Genomic DNA, 22,083 nt, shown 5'->3' on the forward strand with positions numbered 1-22,083 from the left:
GTTGAAAAGCCAAACTGGTCTTTGAAAGACCTCTCCACGGATCCCGCTTATGTGCGGTGTTTATTTAAAAAAAGTTTATTAGAGGGCAACGTTTCTATTGTTTTGGTTTCCATTTTTATAAACAAATCTTACACTGCCAATTAAAAACGAGCACGAATAAATAAGGTGATACATTCTTGAGAATTTCTCGCAGCCATTGTCGGGAGTTTTATCAGATTGTAGTCAATTGTTGTTCCATTTACGCAAACAATAAAAAACAGTCTCGTTGCGATTTCAACTCAAATTGCATGCAGATTCTATATTGATTGTCGGATTAGACTAATTGGATGTGATCATATCGTATAGAAAGTCTAACCTTTAATTACTGGAAATCCCAACATAAACATACTCGTAGAGGAAGTCTATTTACGCTTCTCACTAAGCTATCGTATCGCGTTGGATTCCAATTGTTTGTATACCGGACGGACGACTTGCTTGCACATGTACTTATAGGGGCACCCAACACCCAAGCAAGCAAGAAGAGGCTGATGATGATGATGGGGCTGGCTGATTCCGATCATAACGCTTAAGTCTGGTGTTGCGAGCAGTTGATCTCTCGTATCGCGTCACGATTCAGATTCCCACTGCCGTCGCCCGCTGATTAACGCGGAACGCAATCAGAGCAAATCAGCATTAATTCAATCAAAGATTAAGACTGACAGGGATCGTCAGCTGTGCACAGAAGATGTTCCTTCAAACGATTATATTCATCCTGGCCCTGACAGGGCCTGCCACTGCCGGTCTGCCAGAGGTGCAGACAATCAAAGCGGCCCGGACCGATGACGATGGTAATAGACTGAAGCTCTGGCTGACAATCAATGCGCGCAAGCGTTTTCTGGAGATCTCCTGGAAGAATGCCCCCGCCAGAATGGGAGACAATGTCCTGCTGACAGTCCAGGATCCGCACAGCTTCGAACTGCGTACACTGCCAACGGGAACGCCTTTGGCTTCCTTTGCCTCTGACGAAGGCAGTGGATCCGGCGATGGGGCTGCCGACTATGTTCCTGTCCAGGGATTCACAAGGAAGCCGCTTACTTCGCTGGCTAAGTCGACCAAGCCGCCGTCGTCGCGCCAGTACTGGGTGGCCAACGAGGGTACTGCCGAAATTGTGGCCGCCATTCAGCCAAGCCTCTCCACCCAGTGGTTCACCACGGGAGTGCCCTTCGACTATGCGCTGTCGCGTAATGTGACCGCCCAGACCTTCTGCTATGGCTACTGGGCCAGTTACATCAATGCGGAGGGACGCATTCTAGCCAAGACCTGTGTGAGGGCCTACCCCCGCTGGATGAACGAGCTGCGTTCGGTGGTGGGTGAGCTGCGGCTGCGGGATCTCTTCATACCGGGCACCCATGATTCCGGCTCGTATCGCCCCAATTTCGATCCACTGATACGCGAGAGTCTAGTGACCAAATATGCCCTCACCCAGGACGATGACATAATGGGACAGCTAATGCATGGAGTTCGATATCTGGATATACGCGTCGGCTACTATCGAGCATCCCAGGAGAAGTTCTTCATCTATCATGGCATCACCAAGCAGCGTCCGCTGCAGGAAGTCATCAATCAGGTCAAGGATTTTGTCCATGAAACCAATGAGATTGTCATTTTCGGACTCAAGGAGTTTCCAGTGGGTAATGTGGCATCATCTTTCCCCCTCTTAATTTTTGCTTAGAGTCCCGTATTGTTTTTTAGGCTTCGGCAAGAGCTTGGGCGTCCATCGGCTGCTGGTCAGCTATCTGCGCGAACAGTTCCAGGATCTGATTGCACATCCCTCACTGACGTGGCGCGCCTCCCTGCTCGACATTTGGTCCAGGCAACAGAATGTGATCCTGGCCTACGACAAGCATGCCATTGTGGAGGAGTTTCCCCAGCTGCTGTTTGGAGCCGTGGAACAGCGTTGGGGCAACGTACAGACCTGGCCGCGTCTCGAGACCTATTTGCGCAACATCAATGACTTTGATGTGTCGTAAGTGTAAGAGAAAATTGATAATTACCAATTACTTATGGATTGTTCTTCTCTTGAGCAGACGCTTCTCGAGTCGCCTGGTGGCAGATATGGCCGAGTTGACGCCGGAAACCTGGGATGTCATACTCGATAAGCACGGCGGACTCCGTAAAATGGCCGACTCTATCAATTGGCGTATATCGCAGCTGTATCGGGATGAGCTGGGCGAAAATTCCAACATTGTGGCGGTTGACTTCATACGAGGCACCACCATTGTAGAGACAGCCATTGATTGGAATCGTCGCAAGATTGCACATTAGATGGAGTTCATTAAGGAGACATTTAGCATTTAAAATAGCAACATTTATCAGCAAAAACGTTTACAAATTTGTGGCCAGAAAGTGCCCGTTGTTTTGTTCCCTAAACATGTCACAATACGAGTATGCATGCAGTTTGCTCCCATCAAAAGCAGTACTTCCTGACGTATATTCAAAAAAGGAATGTGGCATCAGGAAGAAATTATAAAATGCGTTCTACAGAGGAAGGCCTTCGGGGCTATACTTGTATAACATATACGGAGAAAAAATATGTTAACTGTGGAGCTTGCTAAAATAAATATACGTATTATGGGGAAACTAAATGTATGTGTGTATAAACTAAACAATTATAAACGATACCGATTTCGATGTGAGGAATGCCAGTTTCTAAGCACAAATATCATACACATGGGGGTTGGCCGATCACAAAGAGAATGCAGGCTAAAGGCAAACAGCTCGGATAGCTACTCTGAATATCATTTGTCTTTTTAAACTAAAAGCATCATTAGGTTTTAGCCGATACATGAGTTTTTTTTTTTTGTTGGGGGAAAATTGGTCCTAGTTTATGGCCTCATTCGATTCTATGATGGTCGTGTTGAACATGCCGCGACAGAGCTCCACCACAGCACTGGACAGGCGGCCATAGCACTTGGGCTTCTGCTTCCAGGCTATAAATACATAATAAAACGGAATGCCGGCGAGAGTGATGGCAATGCCAATGAGCAGATTCCCGGGCTCCTCGAAATTGGGCAGTAGCACCAATGTCACACAGCAGACCATAAAGGTTATGGGCAAGACCAGATGTACTTTAATTGGTCGTGGCAAATCCGGCCTGAAAGATACACAAATATTCAGCATTTATAAGGGTATGTATGATACATATGTAAGGAATACAAACTTCTTGTGCCGCAGCCACAACATGCCTGCTATGCTGGCGACGACAGATAGCCAGAGCACAGAGCTGAAATAGTTGATCAACTGGTAGACATTATCCGTCAAGAGCATAAGCAGCGACATCAGGCACTAAACAGAAGGCGAAATAATGCTTAAGTTTTAATAATTACATTAACAAATATTCAACACAGCCTACGGTGAAAATTAACGACGGTATTGGTGTCTGTTGCTTCACATGGAAGAGCTGGAAAAACTTTGGTAAATGTCCCTCCTGGGCACCAGTTGCAAAGAGTCGTGCCGATGTGAACAGCACGCCATTGACGCCGCCAAAGGTGCTGAGTGCCACAAAGATTGGTACCATAAAGGCCAGGGGTCCAAAGACCTTGTTGCCAAAAGTCACCGCTACGGCCAAAGAACTGAGCATTTCCGGCTTGTTAACCACAACAAAATAGGCCAAATTCACGAGAACATAGATGGCCGTGACCAGGGGCATGGCTATCCAAATGGCCCGTGGAAGATTTCTGAAAATACACGGACAGGAATGTCAGAAACGTGCTTTTAGCGAAGGGAGAAGCAAGCAACCCCAGCACTTAAATTGATTGGAAGTGTTTCAAGCGTAAATTGAATTCATTAGGGAGCCAGCCAGCAGCATCCTACCCCACCCCAGTTACAACCCCATATCTATTCATGACATCAAGGACACTCAACAAGTTACCACTTGTTGCGGGCTTGCGCATGACGCAAAAGGCATCCCCCAGCCATCGCCGCTTCCATTTGTCTTGCTGACAGGCCCGGTCCCTACCCTACTCACTTGTATGGATCCTGCAGCTCCTCTGTTACAAAGTTCAAGTAATTCCATCCGCCAAAGGCAAATAAGCCAGAGTAGAAGGCATAGCCAATATTCCGAGCACTATAAGTGCCCTCCCAAGGATTACTAAAATTCTCCAGCTTGCCGATGGCCATGTAGTAGATACCAGCAATTATTATCATGATGAGAGCCAGCAGCTTGCCCACTGTAAAGACATCCTGGACTTTCATTGAGACCTTGACGGACAAACAATTAATGGCAGTGAGCAAAGCTGTAAAGGGGGAGAATATGTATCTTTAATGTAATTTTTTATGTCATTGAAGGACTTTACTCACTCAGGCACACCGCTGCCAGAAGCTTGACCGAGTTCTGAGGTGGATCGCAGTCCTCAAAGAAGGGTTTGGCGGCATAATGGGCAAAAGTAAGAGCTACAATGGTCTGTAAAGGAAAATCAATAATGTAAGAAGAACATTATCCCAAAAATACATGTTTAATCCAGCTTTCCACTTTTGTTTCATTGGAGAAAGTTATTTACTTAATTGAATTCAATTCTGGTCGAAGGTTGCCGCCACTTAATAAATTTATATATTTGTTGTGCATCAACAACCAATTCAAATGGCAATCCATCAATTAAGAGAAATAGTAAACATTCTATAATTCAATTGATTGGCCCCCGCCCACCAGGCAGCCCTTACTGACCTGCGTCGTTGGCCGGATGATCAGCAAAGCTATCCAGAGGCGTAGGAATCCAACCAAAGGACCAAAGCAAACCAGCAAATATGCATAGTCTCCACCAGATCTCATAATGCTTGTACCCAACTCCGCATAACAGAGGGCTCCAATTGTGGACAAAATTCCACAGGCCGACCAAATCAACAGGGAAGTTCCAACGGATCTGAGAACGCAATAAATAAATGTATAAAATGTGAAAATAGACCATCAGAAGGAGAGATAAAAGTACTATAAGTAGTTCCTTCATCTAGAATATACCACGGAAATGGAAATGTATGTAAAGATATTCTCTCTCAACTAAAGAATGAAGAAAGAATCGAATGCAGTTTGAAAATCATCAAACTATTACTAATGAAATCGATCTATCATTGAATTTTTTGTTTCTCATTCAATAACACCCTTTGAATAACTTAATTCCTTCCAACCCTTGGAATTGTCTACAAGCTACTATTACGAAAATTTTCGTAATAATTGTATCCTTCTTAGCCATGTCGAAGAAACAAAACATATCTGGTCACCTCAACCAAGAGGATGTTAATAAAGTCAATTCGATTGGTAGCTTCTTCCCAGCGGTTCCCAAACTGGATAATTTGCGTCGTAGTGAGGAGAACTTTCGTCAGAATCAGTACAAGGCCGAGTTGTGTGATGTGTTGAATACCTATGGCACTGGTATGGCACTTACGATGCAGATGGATCGCACCATAGCTAACCGTGTGGGTCATCCCTCCCATATGTCGCCCAGCTACTTAATGGACGACATACTGACTGGCCGCATTCACACTTTCGGTTTCGAGGACTACTTGAATCTGCCCCATCACAACGAACAGATACGCAACCCCCATTTCGAGATGGAGAACTCCCACAAATAAATCCACATCAAACACCTTTTGTCTATGACTTTCCTCCTACACACACATGCCGTTCATATCTAACAGAGTTTATGTTCATTCAGCAATTTAAATGTTCCCCTTAAATTTGAGCCAGCATTTGTTTTTCTGCACTAACTGGCAATGTTCTTTATGATTTTATCTACTAGAACAGGGGGTCTTTTCAGGAGTTTTTGAGACGGAAGAGGTTAGAGTTATAAAATGTTAAGATATCCTAGTTTTTAAAGAACCTCGGATAGTAGGAGTCTTGGCCTCTAATATTACTTTTTGTTGTTGAATGCCTTCTTTAGTTAAAATCTGTCTAAATCTGTTAGATTTTCGTGCCAAACCTTAAACATAAAATTAGATTGTTTAATTTAAGAGTACGACCAGCCATAGATGATATAACTTGAAAGATAATCGTGTACCAATAGATTAAGTTGGGTTAACTGGCAGTACATGGAGCTTTTTGATTACTTTCGAAGTGGATTTTTATAGACTAGACAAAAGCATTCGATTTTCCCAAGAAGACGACTGGTATGTATCTCTGCGGTGACTAAAACAACTGGATTAAACAGTCTTATCTTGAATAACGCCTAATAAAAACACTTTATTATCGCGACAGATAAAGCTGATAAAATGGCATACAACTACTATTTAGTCAGTAATAAGAAATTCAAAGATAATATTATTACACTTGGCTTTTATTATTTTAATTTTCATGATTCCAACGAACTTCTTTATAGTTTCGTCAAGCACCTTATGCATACATGATATCCATAGTTTTTGGCATAGGAGCGATTCGTTGTTGGCAATCTTGTAATTGGAGAGAAATCGACTTGAAAGCTGACGCAATATTTTGAAAGAATTTCTTCACAAACGAAGGGAGGGCGGGCTTTAACAATCAACTCAAGGGAAAATCGGGTACTAATAAATTCCACTTAATTGGTGCCAAAAAGAATTTATTATAGCATTAATTGACCTTTTTGTGAATAAATTAAATTAAGGATGATACTATGTATATGCATAAAGAGATGCATATGTAAATATGCAGATGGGATGATGCCCTGGCAGCTTACTCACTCTGTATAGAGAAAGACTCCAGTGGGTGCGATGAATATGCCAGATCCTATAATGGTGCCCACAATGATGGCCACTCCATTGAGCAGAGTTAGCTTCCGTTTCAGTACGATCTTTCCATCCGATTCGGGGGTTTCCTTGGGTGCACCTTCGGAGGAGTCCACCAAGCTGGTGGTCACACCATTCGCATATCGTTCAGTCATTATGTGTACGGATATAGTTTGTCTTTAATGCGCAATAGTTGGCATTGCCACTGGAAAGGAAAGGAATGCACAAGAGGAAGTGTGTGTTTAAAAGATGCAAATCTATTTAGGGGAATCTATTATTATCAAGGGGAGACACGTCACGTGCTGGGCGAAAGCGAAACCTAGCCAATTGTAAACAATCTATTGCACAGAGATACTACAACCTGTTGGTCGTTGCTCCCCCCGTCAATCGCAGACACATTGAACCTCAAGTAGATCTCTGCTGCGTTGGCACCCAAACTAATCTCTCTATAAGTACAGCGATGTTTCCACATCACTCCATTATCACTCGACAGACACACAATTATGATTTAAAGTTGAAAGTGTCGCAAGGCGAGCGTCGGCACTTTGGTACGTCAGAGGAGTTCTTTTCGAGGTGGCGCCGCCTCGTACCTCGTGCTAATTTTCACGGTTTCGTCATACCCATTCCAGTGCAATACAAACAAATCGTTCCCTCCGCCATAAACACAGTCGCGTGGCAGTGAAAATTATTGCAATATTTCTGCGCACTTGTACACCTTTTTCTTCTATTTTTGTGTGTCAACGTTTGGAATGCAGTTTAGTTGATTATTTGGTTTTATCTCTCGCGTCGCGGGGTTTAGTGTCGGCTCTACCATAAATTGCAATTTTATACCTCACGAAAAGCAAACACTGCGTGGTGCGGACACACAAATCGGCTCCAAGTGCGGGTTGAGACTGTGCGTTGGCATCGAGACCGGCATTTTCATATTAATGTTGACGCATTTCCACCCCAGCGTAAATTATAGTACATATGTATATAGAGAGCCCAGAGAATGAATGTGAGCGTCATTTGAGAGAACGTGGGTAGCATGTTTTGGGGGCCAAAAACAGAGAGTGCTCGAAACCGGAATATGTATGCCACATGTTTACACTTTTTTCAATCAGCTGGGGTCAGTCGGATATTTTTATTAAGATAAAATACATTCAGAAAATGCAATATATTCACCAAAATCTTTAGTTATTTTATTGGTTTAAGTATTTGTTATAATCAAAAATATTTGTTTGCGAAATGAAAATTGAATTCCCGCTTAAGTGGCATTCTCTGTGCAACGTAGACACAGCTGATTCAAGTTAAACGACTAAATTACGAGTTCAATAAATTTAAAAACTATCTGTATTTATCAAAACGAAATGGCTAAGAAATTGGATGTGTTTTCTGTTATTAGTTAAACTATTTTGAAAAATAAAATGTAATTTCGTTTTGTCATTCCCCACGTAACGTAGACACAGCTGATTCGATAACGATTAGATTCCTTTTAGTTATTGTTTTGATTGCGCTGCACGTGTTTTTTCTGATTTCGTTTATTAAAATAAAAAGTACAAAGATGTCGGACAAGTAAGGCTAATGAAAACTATATTAAATTGCTTATTCAATCCAACACAATATAATTACACTAACTAGATACGCCGTGCCCAACAAATTACCCGGAAAAACCGTCTCCGTGCTGAAGCATCGTAAGCGACGTATTCTGCAAGATCAGGCTGTCATTGAACAGAAGAAAAATGATCGCATTAAACGCAGACAGAAGACCAAGACGCATCACAAATTCCGTCGCGCCGAATCCTTTGTCATGGGCTATCTGAAGGCGGAACGTACCTCAAACCGGATCAGGCAAACAATCCTAAAGACGAACGTAACCGAACAGAGTGCGGCGGCCGCCGATGATTCAAACCCCAAACTGCTGTTTGTGATGCGCCATGCGGGCAAGAAAATCTTCGACAAGACCACAACGGACATATTCAAAACGCTGCGCATGGGCCAACGTCACAATGCCGTATTCCTGGAGAACACCAAGGAGAACCAACTGTTGCTGCGCGTGATCGAACCCTTTGTGGCGTACGGTAATCCATCATTGAGCACAATACGCGAGCTGGTGTTCAAAAAGGGCTTTGCCCGCATCGACGGCAAGAAGACGGCCATACAGTCGAACACCATGGTGGAGGAGCATCTGGGCGAGAAGGGTGTCATATGCCTGGAGGATATCATCCATGAAATTTGCACAGTTGGACCCAATTTTGCTGCTGTTACACAATTCCTGTGTGCCTTTACGGTGGGTTTCGTATGCGAATTCTTAACAATTTCCTTATTCCACGATTCCGATTCTCTTCGCAGATGTCAAGTCCCCGCAATGGCTGGCAAAAAAAGGTCTCGGTTTCATACAAACGCGGCGGGGAGTATGGCTATCGTGGAAATGCCATCAACGAACTGGTTGCCCGCTGCCTCTAGAAGCCCCCAATCTAGTAGACTTTTAAGTGATTGTTCAGTCTATAATACTATATTCTATATCTAAGTCCGATAATACACATTTTTCAATCAATTGAACAACTATATATAGTTTTGTGAGCAAAATGTCGATGATCTTCAATGCCAGTCAGGATAGCAAAACGGAGATCGAATACCAGACGATCTCCTCGACTCAGACCTATCTGGCGGAAGAGCAGTCAGAGCGTCTACATAATCTGATATCCAAGGAGCAGCTCGAGAAGCTGAATCAGGCCTTCAATGAACGTCCTGATTCACAGGTCGGCTTCGATGACCTACGAAGCCTTTTGCTGGAACAGGATATCACCTTCAACGATGCGGTGTACAACCGGCTCTTTTTGAAGATCAATCAGAATAGGGACTTTATGGTCGATTGGAACGAGTTCGTCTCGTATCTGATCTTCGGCTTCCAAGAGGAGGATCCCAGCAGCCAAAAGGAGTCGTTGATCCTGCCCATTTCGGTGGCACCTTCTGTGCGGAAAACGGAGCACCGATCGACTGTGTGCTGTGTGGCCCTGCTCAAGGCCAAGTCCGATCAGGTGCCCATCGAGGAGGTCACCGAGACGGTAAACTTCTCCTTTGGCGGTGAAGACTCCCCCGAAGCCTCTGGCATGTGGGTGACGGCCAGTCACGAGGGCATGCTGCGCTTTTGGACCTCCCACATGGAGCCCATTCGAACAGCAACCTCGGAGAGCAGTAAGTAGAGCAGTAAGCCTTGGTTCTCGATCCAGGGGTACCGTAACCCTCTCTTGTCTCAGTCCACCTGAAGATGCCCACTTGGATACTGGCTGTACAGGCTCTCTCGGATGTCAGCATAGTCTGCACTTCTTCCACAGAGCGGGAGCTGCGCTTCCACGAGACCATCGCCTCGACCTTCACACTCCGAATGGTCATCCGTAGCATGCCCCACGCAGTCTACTGCATGAGTTATGCCTTCTACAACAACGGCAAGGTACACTCGAAGCTGGTACTCGGGGATTATGCTGGCAACGTGAGGATTCTCTCATACTCGCCGAACCTGCGTGGTCCGTTCCAGGCCAAGCCGGGAGCTGCCCTGATCGAGGTGGTCTGGGCGGACGTGCTAAAGGGCAAGATACCCCAGATGATACCCAAGGAGTACATCAATCTGCACAACGAGATGATCAGCTGTGTCCACTATTCCCTGCACATGAACGCCTTGTTCGCCACTGCGGAGTACAGGAACACAAAAAAGTATCGCGGACGGTGTCCGGGCATGATCATGGTCACATACGATGAGCGGAGCAATTTTCGTGTACCTTTGGGTGTTTCCACCTTCTTTGTGGCAGAGAGCCATAACATTGTCGTCACTGGGGGACCCGATACGTTCGTTAGGATCTGGGATGTCTATATACCCACAGAGCCGTCGGCAATCCTCACCGGCCACAATGGTGGCATTGTCATGGTATTTGTGCAGCCGGAGGAGAACAAGGTGTACAGCGTGGACTACCAGAAGATCATTAAAGTGTGGGATCTCCAAGAGCACACACTGCTCCAGACCTACGGCGAGCTGGTGCGCCTCATACATCCCAGCGAGACGGATATGACCTACTTCTATCACTCGCATTTGCGCGAGCTCATTGTGGCTGGACGCAAGCTAATCTCCATCAAGTGCTGTCCACGCGTGAGAGTAGATCTAACTGATGGCAATACCCATGCGGCACCCGTGTCCGTGGTCCTGTACAATCGTCTGTTTCGGAATATCGTCACCTGTGGCCTCGACAGCTACATCATTGTGTGGGATCCTTGGAGTGGACGGCGCAAGATCATCATGAAGAACTGCCACACGAAAATGATCTACGGCGAAATAATTGACATTGAGATTACGGCCGCCACCTTCGATCCACTCGAGCAGTTCCTCCTCACGGGCGCTCGCGACGGTACCCTGAAGATCTGGAACTACAATAACGCGGTGGTGGTGCGAAACATGAGCATCATGCCGGACCAGGAGGTGACTTCAGTCATTTGGGTGGTGGATCGGTAGGTGTTTGACTCTGGCAGGCATACATACATACTTACTTCTCAAATGTCTCGGACCCGTAGTATTCTGGCCATGGGTTGGGATCGTCAGGTAACCGAATTCAATGATGTGGAGGGCCGCGAGTACGGGGATCCCAAGAAGTGGTCCAAGTTCCACACCGACGACATCACCTGTGCCGATGTCAAGCTGGGGGAGGGCGTGGTCACTGCCACCTACTCTGGCGAGGTTATATTCTGGAAGCTGGAGACTGGCCAGCCCTACCGAAGGTATAGCGTCATGGATCCCACACGCTTCATTGAGCTGAAACTCACGCCCGAAGAAGAGAAGTTAATGCGCCGAAGCAAGCGATTGATGTCTCGTTTGGGCTCCAGTCGCATGAGTCGAGCGACCGCCATTACTATGCCCAAGGCAGACGATGGCCGAGACTATGGCCAGAACGTACCCATCTCCGTTCAGGCCGTTCTATTCCTGCAGACTCGACCCCAGACAATACAACATGGTAAAGTGCACACCATATCGCAATTATTTTTATTGCTGGAACTTCCTTTTATTTCATCCAGGCAGTGTGTTTATCTCCCTGGACACTGGCTATATTCAGGTATATTCCCATCATTCCCGCGGTGGCTACATGAGTCAGTTTTTGTCCGTCCACAAGACCGGAGACTGTGTCCTTACCATGTGCACTGATCGCAAGAATCGTTACATCTACACGGGCACAGCCTTTGGCTATATCAAGGTCTGGCATATAGTCAACTACTGGTGAGTGTTGGATTAAAAGACTTCGGGTATATTTCAAGCTAAACCCCTTTGACGGGACCAAGATTTGACGCGTCCCAACAGGGGCCCTGTTCTCACACATCGCAACACAAACATGCATATGTAGATACTTGACAGGAGAATTCCCGAGAATTAAAAAAATATCATACCTGTCGTGTGCTCGACCCGAGTCTTACTCTGATTAGGCCTTTTGATGTTGGGCTGCATCCCAAATTCCAAAAGATTCCCCCCCGATGATTTAGAATTGATAATACTCCATTACTTTTCCCACTCGCGTCTCCTTATCAGAGCACCTACTGTATCCGCCATAAAAGCAATCCTCAGGCCATTAAGAAACCACACGAAACTGCCTCTAACGACATTCCTCATTATCCTGCACGTTCATCAAAACGAATTCCACCCACAACAAACCAACTTCCTCCTCGGTTGGCCTGTCTTGTGTCTTGCGTGTCTCAACAAAGTTCCCCCAATTGCCAAAAGCAAAGTTTCTTCTGTAAAAATAATAAATAACTCATAACTGGTCGGAGAAGGCACTCGCGACTACCTAGTGAGGATCACTTGTTGCCATGAACGATGTTTGCCTGATTAGTCGAAGCCCGACGAACCACTAACCTAGTACAACCTGTCTCGTAACATCTCTCATTCTAGCGTGCCGGAAGCGGAGAAGGTGCACGTGTGCATGCCCAGGCTGCGGCTGGAGTTTATATTCATGAGAAAGGAGTTCTGGGTCACACGGGCCAAGAGGGTGGTGCGCCATCAGCGTGAACCGCTGCTGGTCAGCTCCTACAAGGCTCATCTCAAGGCAATCAATTCGATAGCCTTTATTAATCTGCCAAAGATTGTGTTTTCGTAAGTTTTGTAGCAATAAAGATTGTGTGTGGCGAAATCCGCCATTAATCTTCCACTTTCAGGGGCAGCCACGATTACTCCTGTCGCCTGTGGACACAGGGAGGCCGCTACTTGGGCACCCTTGGCACAGTTCTGCCTTGGTCCAAGCTTTCACCCTTCGAGCGTGCTGGGAGTGAGAATCAGGTCTATCGCCTGCCACCGGACATCAAAAAGGTGGCCAGCTCAACTACACTTAAGGTGATCTCCGGCGTCCAGATGGATCGACCCGCTAAGCGAGCCGAGGTCAAGGCACCCGAGGATCGCGATGAGGAGACCGCCCAGACGGACGATGGCTATGATTTAAAGAAAATCTTCGATAAGCCCCTCAAAGAACCCATTCTGGGCAAGCACTTCACGCTGCCCGGTAAAAGTGTCATGGATCAGCGCATCGATGTGGACACCACTCAGAGCTACATTGCTGTCTACACGCATCTTAAGGTCCATCACACTGAAATGCTCGAACGTCTGCCCACGCCAGCTGTGATAAGTCGCGTTGCGGGCGAGAACTACATGGATCATTATGTGCCCGTCGAGGGCAAGGTGGACTTGAGTGGATCGGCTCTGAATATCAAGCAGCCGCCGCGTCGCAATGTGAGGCCCAACGACCCACGAAATATGCGCATGGCCAAGACTCGCGGCGACATGGGTCCTGGTCCCAGTCCCAGCCAGCAATCTGAGTAGTCTCGTCTCGTGTCTCTGTCAATGGATAAAATCATATATATTTTTGGGGGTATTGCTGCTCAATGATTTGATGGTTAAATTAAAGTGTTCCTTTCTGTTGCCTTAAGCATTTAATTCTGCAAGATGCGTACAGCATTGTACATCTGGCCGATGATGGGCAGCTGCTTGCACTCGCGTCGACACAGGCACTTGTAAGTGTGGCCCAGCAGCTTGTCCAACGCTACCACATCGATGTCTTCCGGCTTGGTGGCAGTAATCGGTATGCTATGCTCGGTTAGGGGTTCCTTCTGCGGGACGGTGAGAACGGGGACGGATCAGTTCTGTGGGTGGTAAACGCTGGCAGCACTTACCAGGTTATCCAAGTAGCCCAGCAGTTGATGTCCCACAGAGGCTATCTTGAGAAAGGTGGACTGGGAGCTCTCGGCATACAGATTGAGCCGTCTGCCGGCTATTTCTAACAGTAGTCTTCCCAGTTCCTCGTCCTCGCTGATATCCTGGAGCAGCGTCTGGGCTTCGGCATCATAGCCAAATGCATAAAGTTCCACAATCTGTTCAAGAAGGTGTTCGGTATGTGGGTGCAGACAGAGATGATTCAAGGCTCACCTGTCGCCTCAATATCGGTAGCTTATCCAACTCCCAGCTGTCGGCCAGCGTGCAAATCTTGGCCATGTAGTAGACATGATCCAGTATGTACAGCTGCTGGAGATCCTCCCTGATCAGATCCATGGTGACAGACACGACGCGGCAGAGGAAATCTGTGCGATGCTGCTGCAGGACTAAGTCAGGGCCTGGCAGAATGTAGGGCAGCTCTTTGTTGATCTCCGCCAGCAGGGCTTTGTTGCCCATGGCATCGAAGAGCAGCGTAAGCGGCTTGGTCACGCGTAGCTGGAAAAAGGCAATAAAATGCAGAACACTGCAGAGTTCTGTCTGCAGCTGGAGAAGCTTGGGCATGGCATGGTGCTGCTGCAGGGCCAGAAACTGAAGGGGGAGTGCTCCCTCGCTGAGCGACTGCTCGAAATGTAGCTCTCGCTTTTCGTGCTCCAGGGAGGTGGAAAAGTGCTGCAGAAACTCTAGGCTTAGCTCGAGAAACTCGGGCACTTTGCCGGCCGACATTTCCAGATCCTGCTGGCACATCTTGTCGACGGGCAGGCGTCCCACCTTTTGCATCAGTTTGGCCGCTGCCTGCAGCGGGAACTTCAGGGTGGCATTCCACAGCATGCAGCAGATTCCATGCTTCAAGGCCCAATCAGGGGTACGGAACTCGGCCAGACAGAGCAGAGCTGACCTCATGTGATCCAGCGATGTGAGCTGTTTGCTCCACTGCACCATATACTGCCAGGACATGAGGCTCAGCAGCACTCCGGACTCCAGGCTAAAGGGAAAGTGGGCTCGTAACAGGGCCAGTCGCTCCAGTACCGGTTCAGGTGCAGGCACTTGCACTTCCTTGGCCAGTTCTAGCTCGGATTCGGTTTCATCGTTTTCTTGTTTCTCTGCTGCTGCTGCTGCCGCGGCAACTGCCGCCGCTTCTTCCTCCTTTACTTTGGCTCTGGTGAACACTCGACTTTCTTCATCCTGCTCGTTTTCTGGTGCCGTAATCTCCACGATCTTGCTGGGATGAAGCTGCGCACTGACCAACCATTTGGCAGCCAGCTCTGTGACGATGCCTTTGCCACCGTTTACGATGCTCTTGAGGCTGCAGTCTGGTGTCTCGTATGGCATTTCCGGACCCACTGGATCCCGGCAGGTAAGTGGCTTTCCTAAAATGGCTCCTAGGACAGACACATCTTCCAGTTTTCCGGTGAGCAGACCCCACTGTGCCTCGTCATGGGATATGCGTTCCCAGCGTTCTTCCTCCTCGTTCTGGGATGATTCGTCGCACGAGCCCTGGAACATGGAATAGTAACCAAGGGGAACGAATATATAAAAGATACGACAGACCGCACCTCCTTTCGATTGCGCCAGAGATTCGTGGCGACCGTTTTGCAGACAATTGCCACCAGAAGACCAGAGAACTGTTTGCTTTCCAAGAGCTGCTCGCGCACCTCCTGCCACCAGGGGGAAATGGCATTGTATGCATAGTCATGGATATGATCGCCAGCCAGCTCGCAGATGGTCTGTACCATTGCCGCAATACGCGACATGTCCTCCACGACTTCATCACTGGGAAAAACAAAGCAAAGAAAAACAAATTTAAATTTAAGAATAGATGAGCTTAAAAGGGGGTTTCGTTTGCTCCTACCAGTTGTTGTACTTGAAAGGCTTTTCCAGCCAGAACCAAATTATTAATGTCAGCAGATCCTTGCTGGGCAGGCAGGCCTGACCGATCCACTCCTTGAACTGACCAAAGCACAAGCCTTGGCCAAAGAACTGACTGAAGAGATCAATGCTGACGGCACCAAATTTTTCGGCCTTCTCTGGGAGCAGACTGATGCCGTCTGGGCTCTCGATATTGAAGATGCTCAGGTAATCGATAAACTCTTCGGACTTGTGGCCATCCCTTAGCTGGAAGCTGACTTCTCGAGTGGTAGATGGTTTATCCTTCGCACTGCCATCGTCCAGGAGCAGAACCAACTTATTGATCGTCACCAGATCGGCGTCCGAGAGCTCCAAGTGCTCGACTGGGGGTTCGTTATCATTTCTATGGCTGACTTGGCTGAGGGCCAAGTAAAGGTCGGTGAGGCGCTTGTAGTTCTCGATTTGATGTACAAACTCGTGAAAATCTTCGCCAGATGTAGGTTCGGGTAGCGTCTTCTTAATGAATGCATTAATAATGCATTGGAATACAAAGGGCTGCAGTTTCTTGCTCTTAAGTAACATTTCCAGACACTGCTGTCGCACCTCCAGCGTCTGCAGTTCGCTGGCCAGCTCTGCAATCTCCTCTAGCTTTTGGTCATTGGCCTCATCGTGGCTTAGAGCTCGCATTTGGTTCCTTAGACGCCTCAGAATATGGATATCGCGCGATGTTTGCGAGTTGGTCTCGCTCAAAGCGTAGTGAAATGGTATGTGGATCTCTTTCAAGCTGCTGTCGCTCGGATCCAGGAACAGACAATGGTTTATGACAGCCGATTTCCTTGAATGCCCTCCTCCTCCGCCCGTTGCTGGTGCAACACCAAGTGCACTGTGGTTGCTGTAAATCAATTGGCCGCTCTTTGACACAGTAAAGGCGGCCACTTTTGGACCATTCTGCAGAGCCCAGATGTCCAGACAGCCCATACGCGGCGCATAGATCACCAAAAACAGGGCCTTTCTCTTGTGTGTCTTTATGCCACGCACAGACTTCTCCTTGACGGGCACAAAGGCGCATTGGGCATCGCGATAGCCCTTCCACACGCGCAGAATGATTGCCTGTTGGGTGTCGATCATCATCACCCGATCTAGATTATCCGTGACGACAGCCAAGCGGCCGCCCGGGGCTATGGCCAGGGTTAGACCATCCCTTTTGCCGTCATACAGGCGGCATCGTATCCTCATGGGCGCCTCCTTGGTAGGCAATGGCAGAGGGGCATCTTCGGGGGTTGGCGGCGGTCCCGGGGCACGCTTGAACAATCCGCCCAGTAGATTATTATAGGCTAAGCCTATTACACCCTTGGCCACCTCACCCAGTGACACGGTCTTGTAGCCCTCCTCAGCATGAAAGAACCCCAAATAGGGTTCCGCTCCGGCTGCCAGCACTTGGGAGCTTCGCGGCGGTGTGGCATGCACCTTGGCGTAGTAGCCGTGACCAATGCTCTGCTGGACAATGTAATCGTAGGTCGGGGGCCGTTGTGTGCTCGATATGGCTGCGTCGTTAATGATGCCCTCGCGCTCCTGCTTGAATTTGAACTTCTGGAACGGCACCACATCCGCTATGGGATAGGAACCTCTCTCAAGAGCGCCACGCTGGACATTATGCCGACAGTTGGTCAGCGTGGGTAATATATCCTGGCCCTTTATGAAGCACAAACAGCGCGTGTACACAATGTAGAGCAAAGCATCTCCGTCTGAATGGCGTGGAGGCGATTGCAATTTGACGCCAATCACAGGATCCTCCTGACAACTGCAACATATACTGATTAATACCTGAGTGTGGGAAGGGTTTAATGACTAACCATTGAGAGAATAGCTTTTGGCCGGCGTCTGTGTAAAAGACGACCAGTCCAGATACCAAGCCCACTGCCACGCAGGTCCATTCTATAGCTCCATCAGTGTTCCGGCTCTGAGTCATGGGCAGACACGTCAGGCTGGTCACAATCTGATTGGGATCCTCCAGCTCGCCGCACCACCCCATGGCGTAGGTGTTGGCATGCCCATTGCTGCTCCAGCAGGTCGATAGGAAGGCTAGCTTCTCCCCCTGGGCCAGGGCGATCAGCTCCCCCGTTGGGGATATGGCAGAGTTAATGCCGTTTAGCCAGTTATCGTCTGCTCCATGGGAAGATTTTTTGATTAACTACGGTAGTGCTAGGCTTAGCTTTCAGCGTCTCACCATGCCCCAGGCCAAAATATTCCTGAACTTTTCTAAAATCGCGTATTTCCCCAAATGTTTTCACTTCACAGGCCATTTTCTTTTGTTGTCATCGCACAGCTGTTAGATGATGATAGTTTTCGAAGTAATATAAACGGCGCTATCGATGCAACAGGTATCGATAGCACTGTTTTTGACATTCACAACGAGATTTGGGCGCAATGTTTTGAAGTGCAGTGCTTTTGTATGTGTGTATGCACGTGTGTGTGTATAAGGTAGTTTATTTCAATACATATTCCGTTTATTTTATTTTACTGCAGCATAGTCAAGGTAAATCTAAATTAAGTCCGACTCCACACCACTGTCAATGTAGTCCTTCAGCATCAGACCACAATGATCGGGAAGAAGCCTCGTCCAGTTGTTGATGTGCAGCAGACAGCTAGGAATAGTTGCCTCTAGCGTGTCGGAGCGATGCGCCTCCACGATGCGCCTTGCCACCTCCTTGGGATCCAGCAGACCCAGAATGGATGGGAACTTTACCTTTGGATGCTTGCACAGGCCCGTATTGGTCATGTACGGGAAGATGGTCGTGGTTTTTATCTGTGGACAAAAAGCGGGTTATTTCTGAACCGAATCTCTATGTCCAATTAATAGTCCTACCATATTTTTATGTGGTCCTTCGCGTAGTTCTTCATGGAGTGCCTCCATCAGACCGCGCACTGCGAATTTGGTGGCACAGTACGGGACCAGATTTGAAAGTCCCACCACACCAGCAATCGAGGACAGAGCGATAATGTGGCCGCGATTCTTCTCCTCCATGTGGGAAAGGAAGGCCTGTATTGTCCAAAACTGCGAGAACACATTCACATCGAAGACACGTTGGATCTCTTCAGCCGATTGCTGTAAAATGGGGTGCGTGGGCATGATGCCCACATTATTGACCAGCACCGATATGGGTCCGATATGGGGATCTGTCTTGACGCGATCCGCCAGTGCCAGTACCTCCTCACGCTTCGAGACATCGCAACTGGAAGATTATATCAATATCAAAATGCTGATTCCTCTGCTTGAGTTTTGGAATACCAACATGAAGCTGTGAACATCGCCCAGATTAAGGCGCTTGGCCTTTTGGACGGTCTGAAGGTTGTTCTTCTCATTAATGTCCACACATACCACAGTGCTGCCCAATGAGGCGTAGTGCAGGGCAAGCTCCCGACCAATTCCGTGGCCAGTGCCGGTAATCTAGAACGAAGCATTTTATACTTTTAATTAAATATGCAATAGAAAATTCGTTACATACCAGAACAACTTCACCGCTGATATCCTTAAGACTTCTTTTGGGTAATACTTTCTGGATGAGCATGACAAACATTTCCAGGAAGATGCGCAAAAAAAGCAGCAGAAACTGTACAAAATCCTGCAGAACATCAAATATTCTCTTCGATGCAGTTGTGGTGCTACAAATTATAGAACAAACATCAGACTCAACACTCATTGTGTATTCCATGGCCAATAGCTCAACAATTAGTTGGGTCAACTACTAGCTCAAGTAGAAGCAAATATTTGCCAAAAGTCGAGGCTTGGCAAGCCCCGAAATAATATAATTTGTCTATTTGTATGCGGTTGCTGCATGTGCAATGTTCAAACGGTCGAATAGATTGCATTCGCCGGACTTTGCCATAGTATCACCCAGAGCACAGCACATAGCACATCGCAGCAAGCATAATAAGATAATGGAAAATGTTGAGACTGATTCAAGTGTTGACTCTGGGTCTTGGCCCCTTTTGTAGAGCGCTTGGGGTTCGGTTCTCTGAGTTGAACGTTTCGCTGGGGATGTCAGCGCAATCATGCTCTGCTCCCACATACAATACATACATATTGCGACAAACACTTACTGGATAATTTCACGCTCAATCATGGCGACAGTTGGATAAGAATGGTATGGTATTTGGGTTTGTTCCTTTTTTATCTTTTGCTCTGACAGCCCTTTGAATGCGAAGCAAAGTCAAGCAGAGCGCCTAGTGATATTTGTAATTTCTATAATGAAAAAATTATAATGATTATCAGTCACTGCTAGCTTGATTTGCCCTTTATTATTTATTATCTCTTCCGTATTTGCTGGTTTCTGCTTTGCACAATTTTTGGTTAGCTTCAGCATTGTGCAGTTTATTGTATTTTTCCTATACTTTATACAGCTGGCGGCGTAGGCGAGCGCGAAAAGCAAATGCAACATTTCCACTTTCGTTTTCGTTTCGTTTTGCCCCTAAAAATGAAAATTACGTACACTCCAATGTGGCACACACAGAGCGAGAGAGAGGACGACTCGATTACGCCTATGCATTGGCCTATGCCCATGCCAAAATGTGCAACTAGCCAAACGGGCCACTTGGAGGTGCTCTTGGCGTATTCTCTTCGAGTCGATTCGGACTGCGCTGCGGCTGGCTGGGACTCTCACATGGCTTGTTGCAATGGGGAAGCCAAGTGTTTGTTGCAACAACCAAAAGCCATAACCGTACAATGCACCGAGGGTTGCTTGGTTTGTTGTGATATTTTGGGGTTGGGAATCTATTGGGTTTGCAAACTGAACTTTAGTCAAAAGTGATTGAGTTATGGATGTTTATTTTTTTTTTTGAGTTAAAATAAGCTGTTTCAGTAGAGAATGATGCTCTTTCAAAATGATGCCTTATGATAATATTACACAAAAACTCTGGACAAAAAGTTCAATTAAATATTTCAATGACTATTTTGATATCGTTGGACACTGTTTTAATGTTGTTCACACTTGTACATTGCCAATTTTCCACTAAAACATTGCACCACTCCAATTACAAGACTCGAAATCCCAAGATTCCTTTGCACATATTCCGAAAACTGGAATGAAAACCAAGCTTTCGCAATATTTACACAATATCCCAAAGATCCGAAACACAGATTGTTTTCCAAGTCAAAGCCTGAGCGACCCGTTAAGTCTCGTTGCTCGCAGCAAACTGATTTCAGCGGCGGGTGCTGGGAGCATACAAAGCCTTCAATTCCATCTGGCTGAGCCGAGCTGAGCGACGGCTCCAAGAGAGAATCACTTTGGGACATCAGAGAGCGAGAGACCGGCCACAGCCCACAGATCCTTGAGATCTAGTCGGTAAATGTGATAAATGATCATATGTGTATATGGCCGTCTTTGTTTACACGTCTCCAACTCCAGGCAGATGTGACCTTCATTCAGGGTGGGGTAGGGTCCATACTGAAACAAAAGACCGGGAAGCAACAGCTCCAACATAAGTAAACGAAGCTAAGCATGATTTACCGTTTCTTTGCTTAATGTTTTCTTTTTGTTTTTGTGTTGTTGCGGTTTTGTTGGATGAGCAAGCAAAAATTGATCTGCCGTCGGAGCCAAGTTCAAGTTCAGCAATCAAAGCCGAGACACAGAGAAAGAGAAAGAGTGTTGCAGTCATGAGATAAAAGATAAAAGAGAGGAGAGTGCGCGAGAGCACAATATGAACTCCGTTTCTGGATATAAACTCTTTTCCAGCTCTTGTCCTTGAGGCGATAACCAGTATTTTGTTCAGAAAGTGACTTTTACTTTGATCTGCATTACTTTACTATGCTTATTATTATTTTGGTGTTTTGGCATACCCTTGAAGAGGGCATAATATATTTTTCACTGCACAGCAGAAAATGTTTCCGCTTCTATTTTCATGATAATAAGCATCGACATCAGAAACAAAATATGAGTAACCATGTCAGTACATCCGACAGACTGACTGTTCGTTCATTTTTTCCTATACGTTGCACATACATATCCTCCACAATCGGATAGCTAGGAGCTGCGATAGGAACGATTGATAAACAATTCTTTGTGCAAAAAATTTGCATATTACCATCGACCGAAACGTCACATATTGGCAAGATGATATTGCTGTTGCTTTCTGCTATAAAAATCGCTAGCTTCCATTGGAACGATCAGTGTGCAAGGGCATCATAAGCTTCGGCTCCAGATTCTGCATACATTTTGATTTATCTTCTGATGTTGTCTGTAGATAACCCTCGTTGCTGTGGGGAAGGTCATTGAAGGGTTGCCCGCATTTTCCGT

At 46.8% G+C, this 22,083-nt stretch overlaps 6 protein-coding genes across 10 annotated transcripts; 3 read left to right on the top strand and 3 right to left on the bottom strand.

Moving 5' to 3' along the window:
- Nucleotides 1-50: 50 nt before the first annotated feature.
- On the top strand, nucleotides 51-2,624 carry PLCXD (Phosphatidylinositol-specific phospholipase C X domain containing). Its single transcript, XM_001357118.4, has 3 exons — nucleotides 51-1,670; nucleotides 1,732-2,005; nucleotides 2,067-2,624. The coding sequence occupies exons 1-3, from the start codon at nucleotides 725-727 to the stop codon at nucleotides 2,302-2,304; spliced, it is 1,458 nt and encodes a 485-aa protein (XP_001357154.2). The 5' UTR covers nucleotides 51-724; the 3' UTR covers nucleotides 2,305-2,624.
- On the bottom strand, nucleotides 2,333-8,018 carry JhI-21 (Juvenile hormone Inducible-21). 2 transcript variants are annotated; one of them, XM_015180195.2, is made up of 8 exons: nucleotides 7,894-8,018; nucleotides 6,685-6,934; nucleotides 4,703-4,898; nucleotides 4,339-4,441; nucleotides 4,007-4,274; nucleotides 3,392-3,716; nucleotides 3,200-3,324; nucleotides 2,333-3,133 (listed from the first exon to the last, which is right to left on the bottom strand). In XM_015180195.2, the coding sequence occupies exons 2-8, from the start codon at nucleotides 6,882-6,884 to the stop codon at nucleotides 2,860-2,862; spliced, it is 1,491 nt and encodes a 496-aa protein (XP_015035681.1). In that variant the 5' UTR covers nucleotides 6,885-6,934; nucleotides 7,894-8,018; the 3' UTR covers nucleotides 2,333-2,859. The 2 variants fall into 2 exon arrangements, with proteins under 2 accessions (XP_015035681.1, XP_001357153.1); XM_001357117.3 differs by lacking the exon at nucleotides 7,894-8,018 and adding an exon at nucleotides 7,561-7,792.
- Nucleotides 8,019-8,154: 136 nt separating this feature from the next.
- On the top strand, nucleotides 8,155-9,270 carry RpL7-like (Ribosomal protein L7-like). The gene is made up of 3 exons (XM_033380084.1): nucleotides 8,155-8,283; nucleotides 8,350-8,998; nucleotides 9,061-9,270. The coding sequence occupies exons 1-3, from the start codon at nucleotides 8,273-8,275 to the stop codon at nucleotides 9,172-9,174; spliced, it is 774 nt and encodes a 257-aa protein (XP_033235975.1). The 5' UTR covers nucleotides 8,155-8,272; the 3' UTR covers nucleotides 9,175-9,270.
- Nucleotides 9,262-13,669, top strand: LOC6903301 (WD repeat-containing protein on Y chromosome). Its single transcript, XM_002132453.3, has 6 exons — nucleotides 9,262-9,906; nucleotides 9,969-11,208; nucleotides 11,272-11,708; nucleotides 11,770-11,968; nucleotides 12,635-12,835; nucleotides 12,898-13,669. The coding sequence occupies exons 1-6, from the start codon at nucleotides 9,297-9,299 to the stop codon at nucleotides 13,553-13,555; spliced, it is 3,345 nt and encodes a 1,114-aa protein (XP_002132489.2). The 5' UTR covers nucleotides 9,262-9,296; the 3' UTR covers nucleotides 13,556-13,669.
- Nucleotides 13,566-18,142, bottom strand: Rab3-GAP (Rab3 GTPase activating protein). Its single transcript, XM_001357115.4, has 7 exons — nucleotides 18,018-18,142; nucleotides 17,644-17,953; nucleotides 15,795-17,591; nucleotides 15,499-15,715; nucleotides 14,159-15,439; nucleotides 13,906-14,103; nucleotides 13,566-13,842 (listed from the first exon to the last, which is right to left on the bottom strand). Exons 1-7 carry the CDS (start codon nucleotides 18,091-18,093, stop codon nucleotides 13,666-13,668), a joined length of 4,056 nt encoding a protein of 1,351 aa, XP_001357151.3. The 5' UTR covers nucleotides 18,094-18,142; the 3' UTR covers nucleotides 13,566-13,665.
- Nucleotides 18,143-18,275: 133 nt separating this feature from the next.
- Nucleotides 18,276-21,003, bottom strand: firl (firelighter). Of its 4 annotated transcripts, none has more exons than XM_015180193.2 (6): nucleotides 20,901-21,003; nucleotides 19,892-20,033; nucleotides 19,297-19,453; nucleotides 19,084-19,238; nucleotides 18,657-19,023; nucleotides 18,276-18,596 (listed from the first exon to the last, which is right to left on the bottom strand). In XM_015180193.2, exons 2-6 carry the CDS (start codon nucleotides 19,912-19,914, stop codon nucleotides 18,333-18,335), a joined length of 966 nt encoding a protein of 321 aa, XP_015035679.2. In that variant the 5' UTR covers nucleotides 19,915-20,033; nucleotides 20,901-21,003; the 3' UTR covers nucleotides 18,276-18,332. The 4 variants fall into 4 exon arrangements, with proteins under 4 accessions (XP_015035679.2, XP_033235974.1, XP_033235973.1 ...); XM_033380083.1 differs by having other exon boundaries at nucleotides 18,333-18,596; nucleotides 20,826-20,987; XM_033380082.1 differs by having other exon boundaries at nucleotides 18,333-18,596; nucleotides 20,785-20,987.
- Nucleotides 21,004-22,083: the final 1,080 nt, after the last annotated feature.

This window comes from Drosophila pseudoobscura, chromosome 4 (genome assembly GCF_009870125.1).
Source record: "Drosophila pseudoobscura strain MV-25-SWS-2005 chromosome 4, UCI_Dpse_MV25, whole genome shotgun sequence".
NCBI lineage: Eukaryota > Metazoa > Arthropoda > Insecta > Diptera > Drosophilidae > Drosophila > Drosophila pseudoobscura.

Bases quoted from the DNA above. Each gene is read 5' to 3' on its own strand.
- PLCXD (XM_001357118.4), top strand. From the start codon at position 725: ATGTTCCTTCAAACGATTATATTCATCCTGGCCCTGACAGGGCCTGCC. The intron at 1,671-1,731 runs GTAATGTGGCAT...ATTGTTTTTTAG, and splicing joins ACTCAAGGAGTTTCCAGTGG to GCTTCGGCAAGAGCTTGGGC. The intron at 2,006-2,066 runs GTAAGTGTAAGA...TCTCTTGAGCAG, and splicing joins ATCAATGACTTTGATGTGTC to ACGCTTCTCGAGTCGCCTGG.
- RpL7-like (XM_033380084.1), top strand. The intron at 8,999-9,060 runs GTGGGTTTCGTA...TTCTCTTCGCAG, and splicing joins AATTCCTGTGTGCCTTTACG to ATGTCAAGTCCCCGCAATGG.
- firl (XM_015180193.2), bottom strand. From the start codon at position 19,914: ATGATTGAGCGTGAAATTATCCA. The intron at 19,454-19,891 runs GTAAGTGTTTGT...TATAATTTGTAG, and splicing joins ATTGAGCGTGAAATTATCCA to CACCACAACTGCATCGAAGA. The intron at 18,597-18,656 runs GTAGGACTATTA...TTTTGTCCACAG, and splicing joins AAGGACCACATAAAAATATG to ATAAAAACCACGACCATCTT.
- Rab3-GAP (XM_001357115.4), bottom strand. From the start codon at position 18,093: ATGGCCTGTGAAGTGAAAACATTTGGGGAAATACGCGATTTTAGAAAA. The intron at 15,716-15,794 runs GTAGGAGCAAAC...TGTTTTTCCCAG, and splicing joins CCTTTCAAGTACAACAACTG to TGATGAAGTCGTGGAGGACA. The intron at 13,843-13,905 runs GTAAGTGCTGCC...ACCGTCCCGCAG, and splicing joins TGGGCTACTTGGATAACCTG to AAGGAACCCCTAACCGAGCA.
- LOC6903301 (XM_002132453.3), top strand. From the start codon at position 9,297: ATGTCGATGATCTTCAATGCCAGTCAGGATAGCAAAACGGAGATCGAA. The intron at 11,969-12,634 runs GTGAGTGTTGGA...CTCTCATTCTAG, and splicing joins TGGCATATAGTCAACTACTG to CGTGCCGGAAGCGGAGAAGG. The intron at 12,836-12,897 runs GTAAGTTTTGTA...TTCCACTTTCAG, and splicing joins CTGCCAAAGATTGTGTTTTC to GGGCAGCCACGATTACTCCT.
- JhI-21 (XM_015180195.2), bottom strand. From the start codon at position 6,884: ATGACTGAACGATATGCGAATGGTGTGACCACCAGCTTGGTGGACTCC. The intron at 4,442-4,702 runs GTCAGTAAGGGC...TTTCCTTTACAG, and splicing joins TCATCCGGCCAACGACGCAG to ACCATTGTAGCTCTTACTTT. The intron at 3,717-4,006 runs GTGAGTAGGGTA...GTGTATTTTCAG, and splicing joins GAGCTGCAGGATCCATACAA to AAATCTTCCACGGGCCATTT.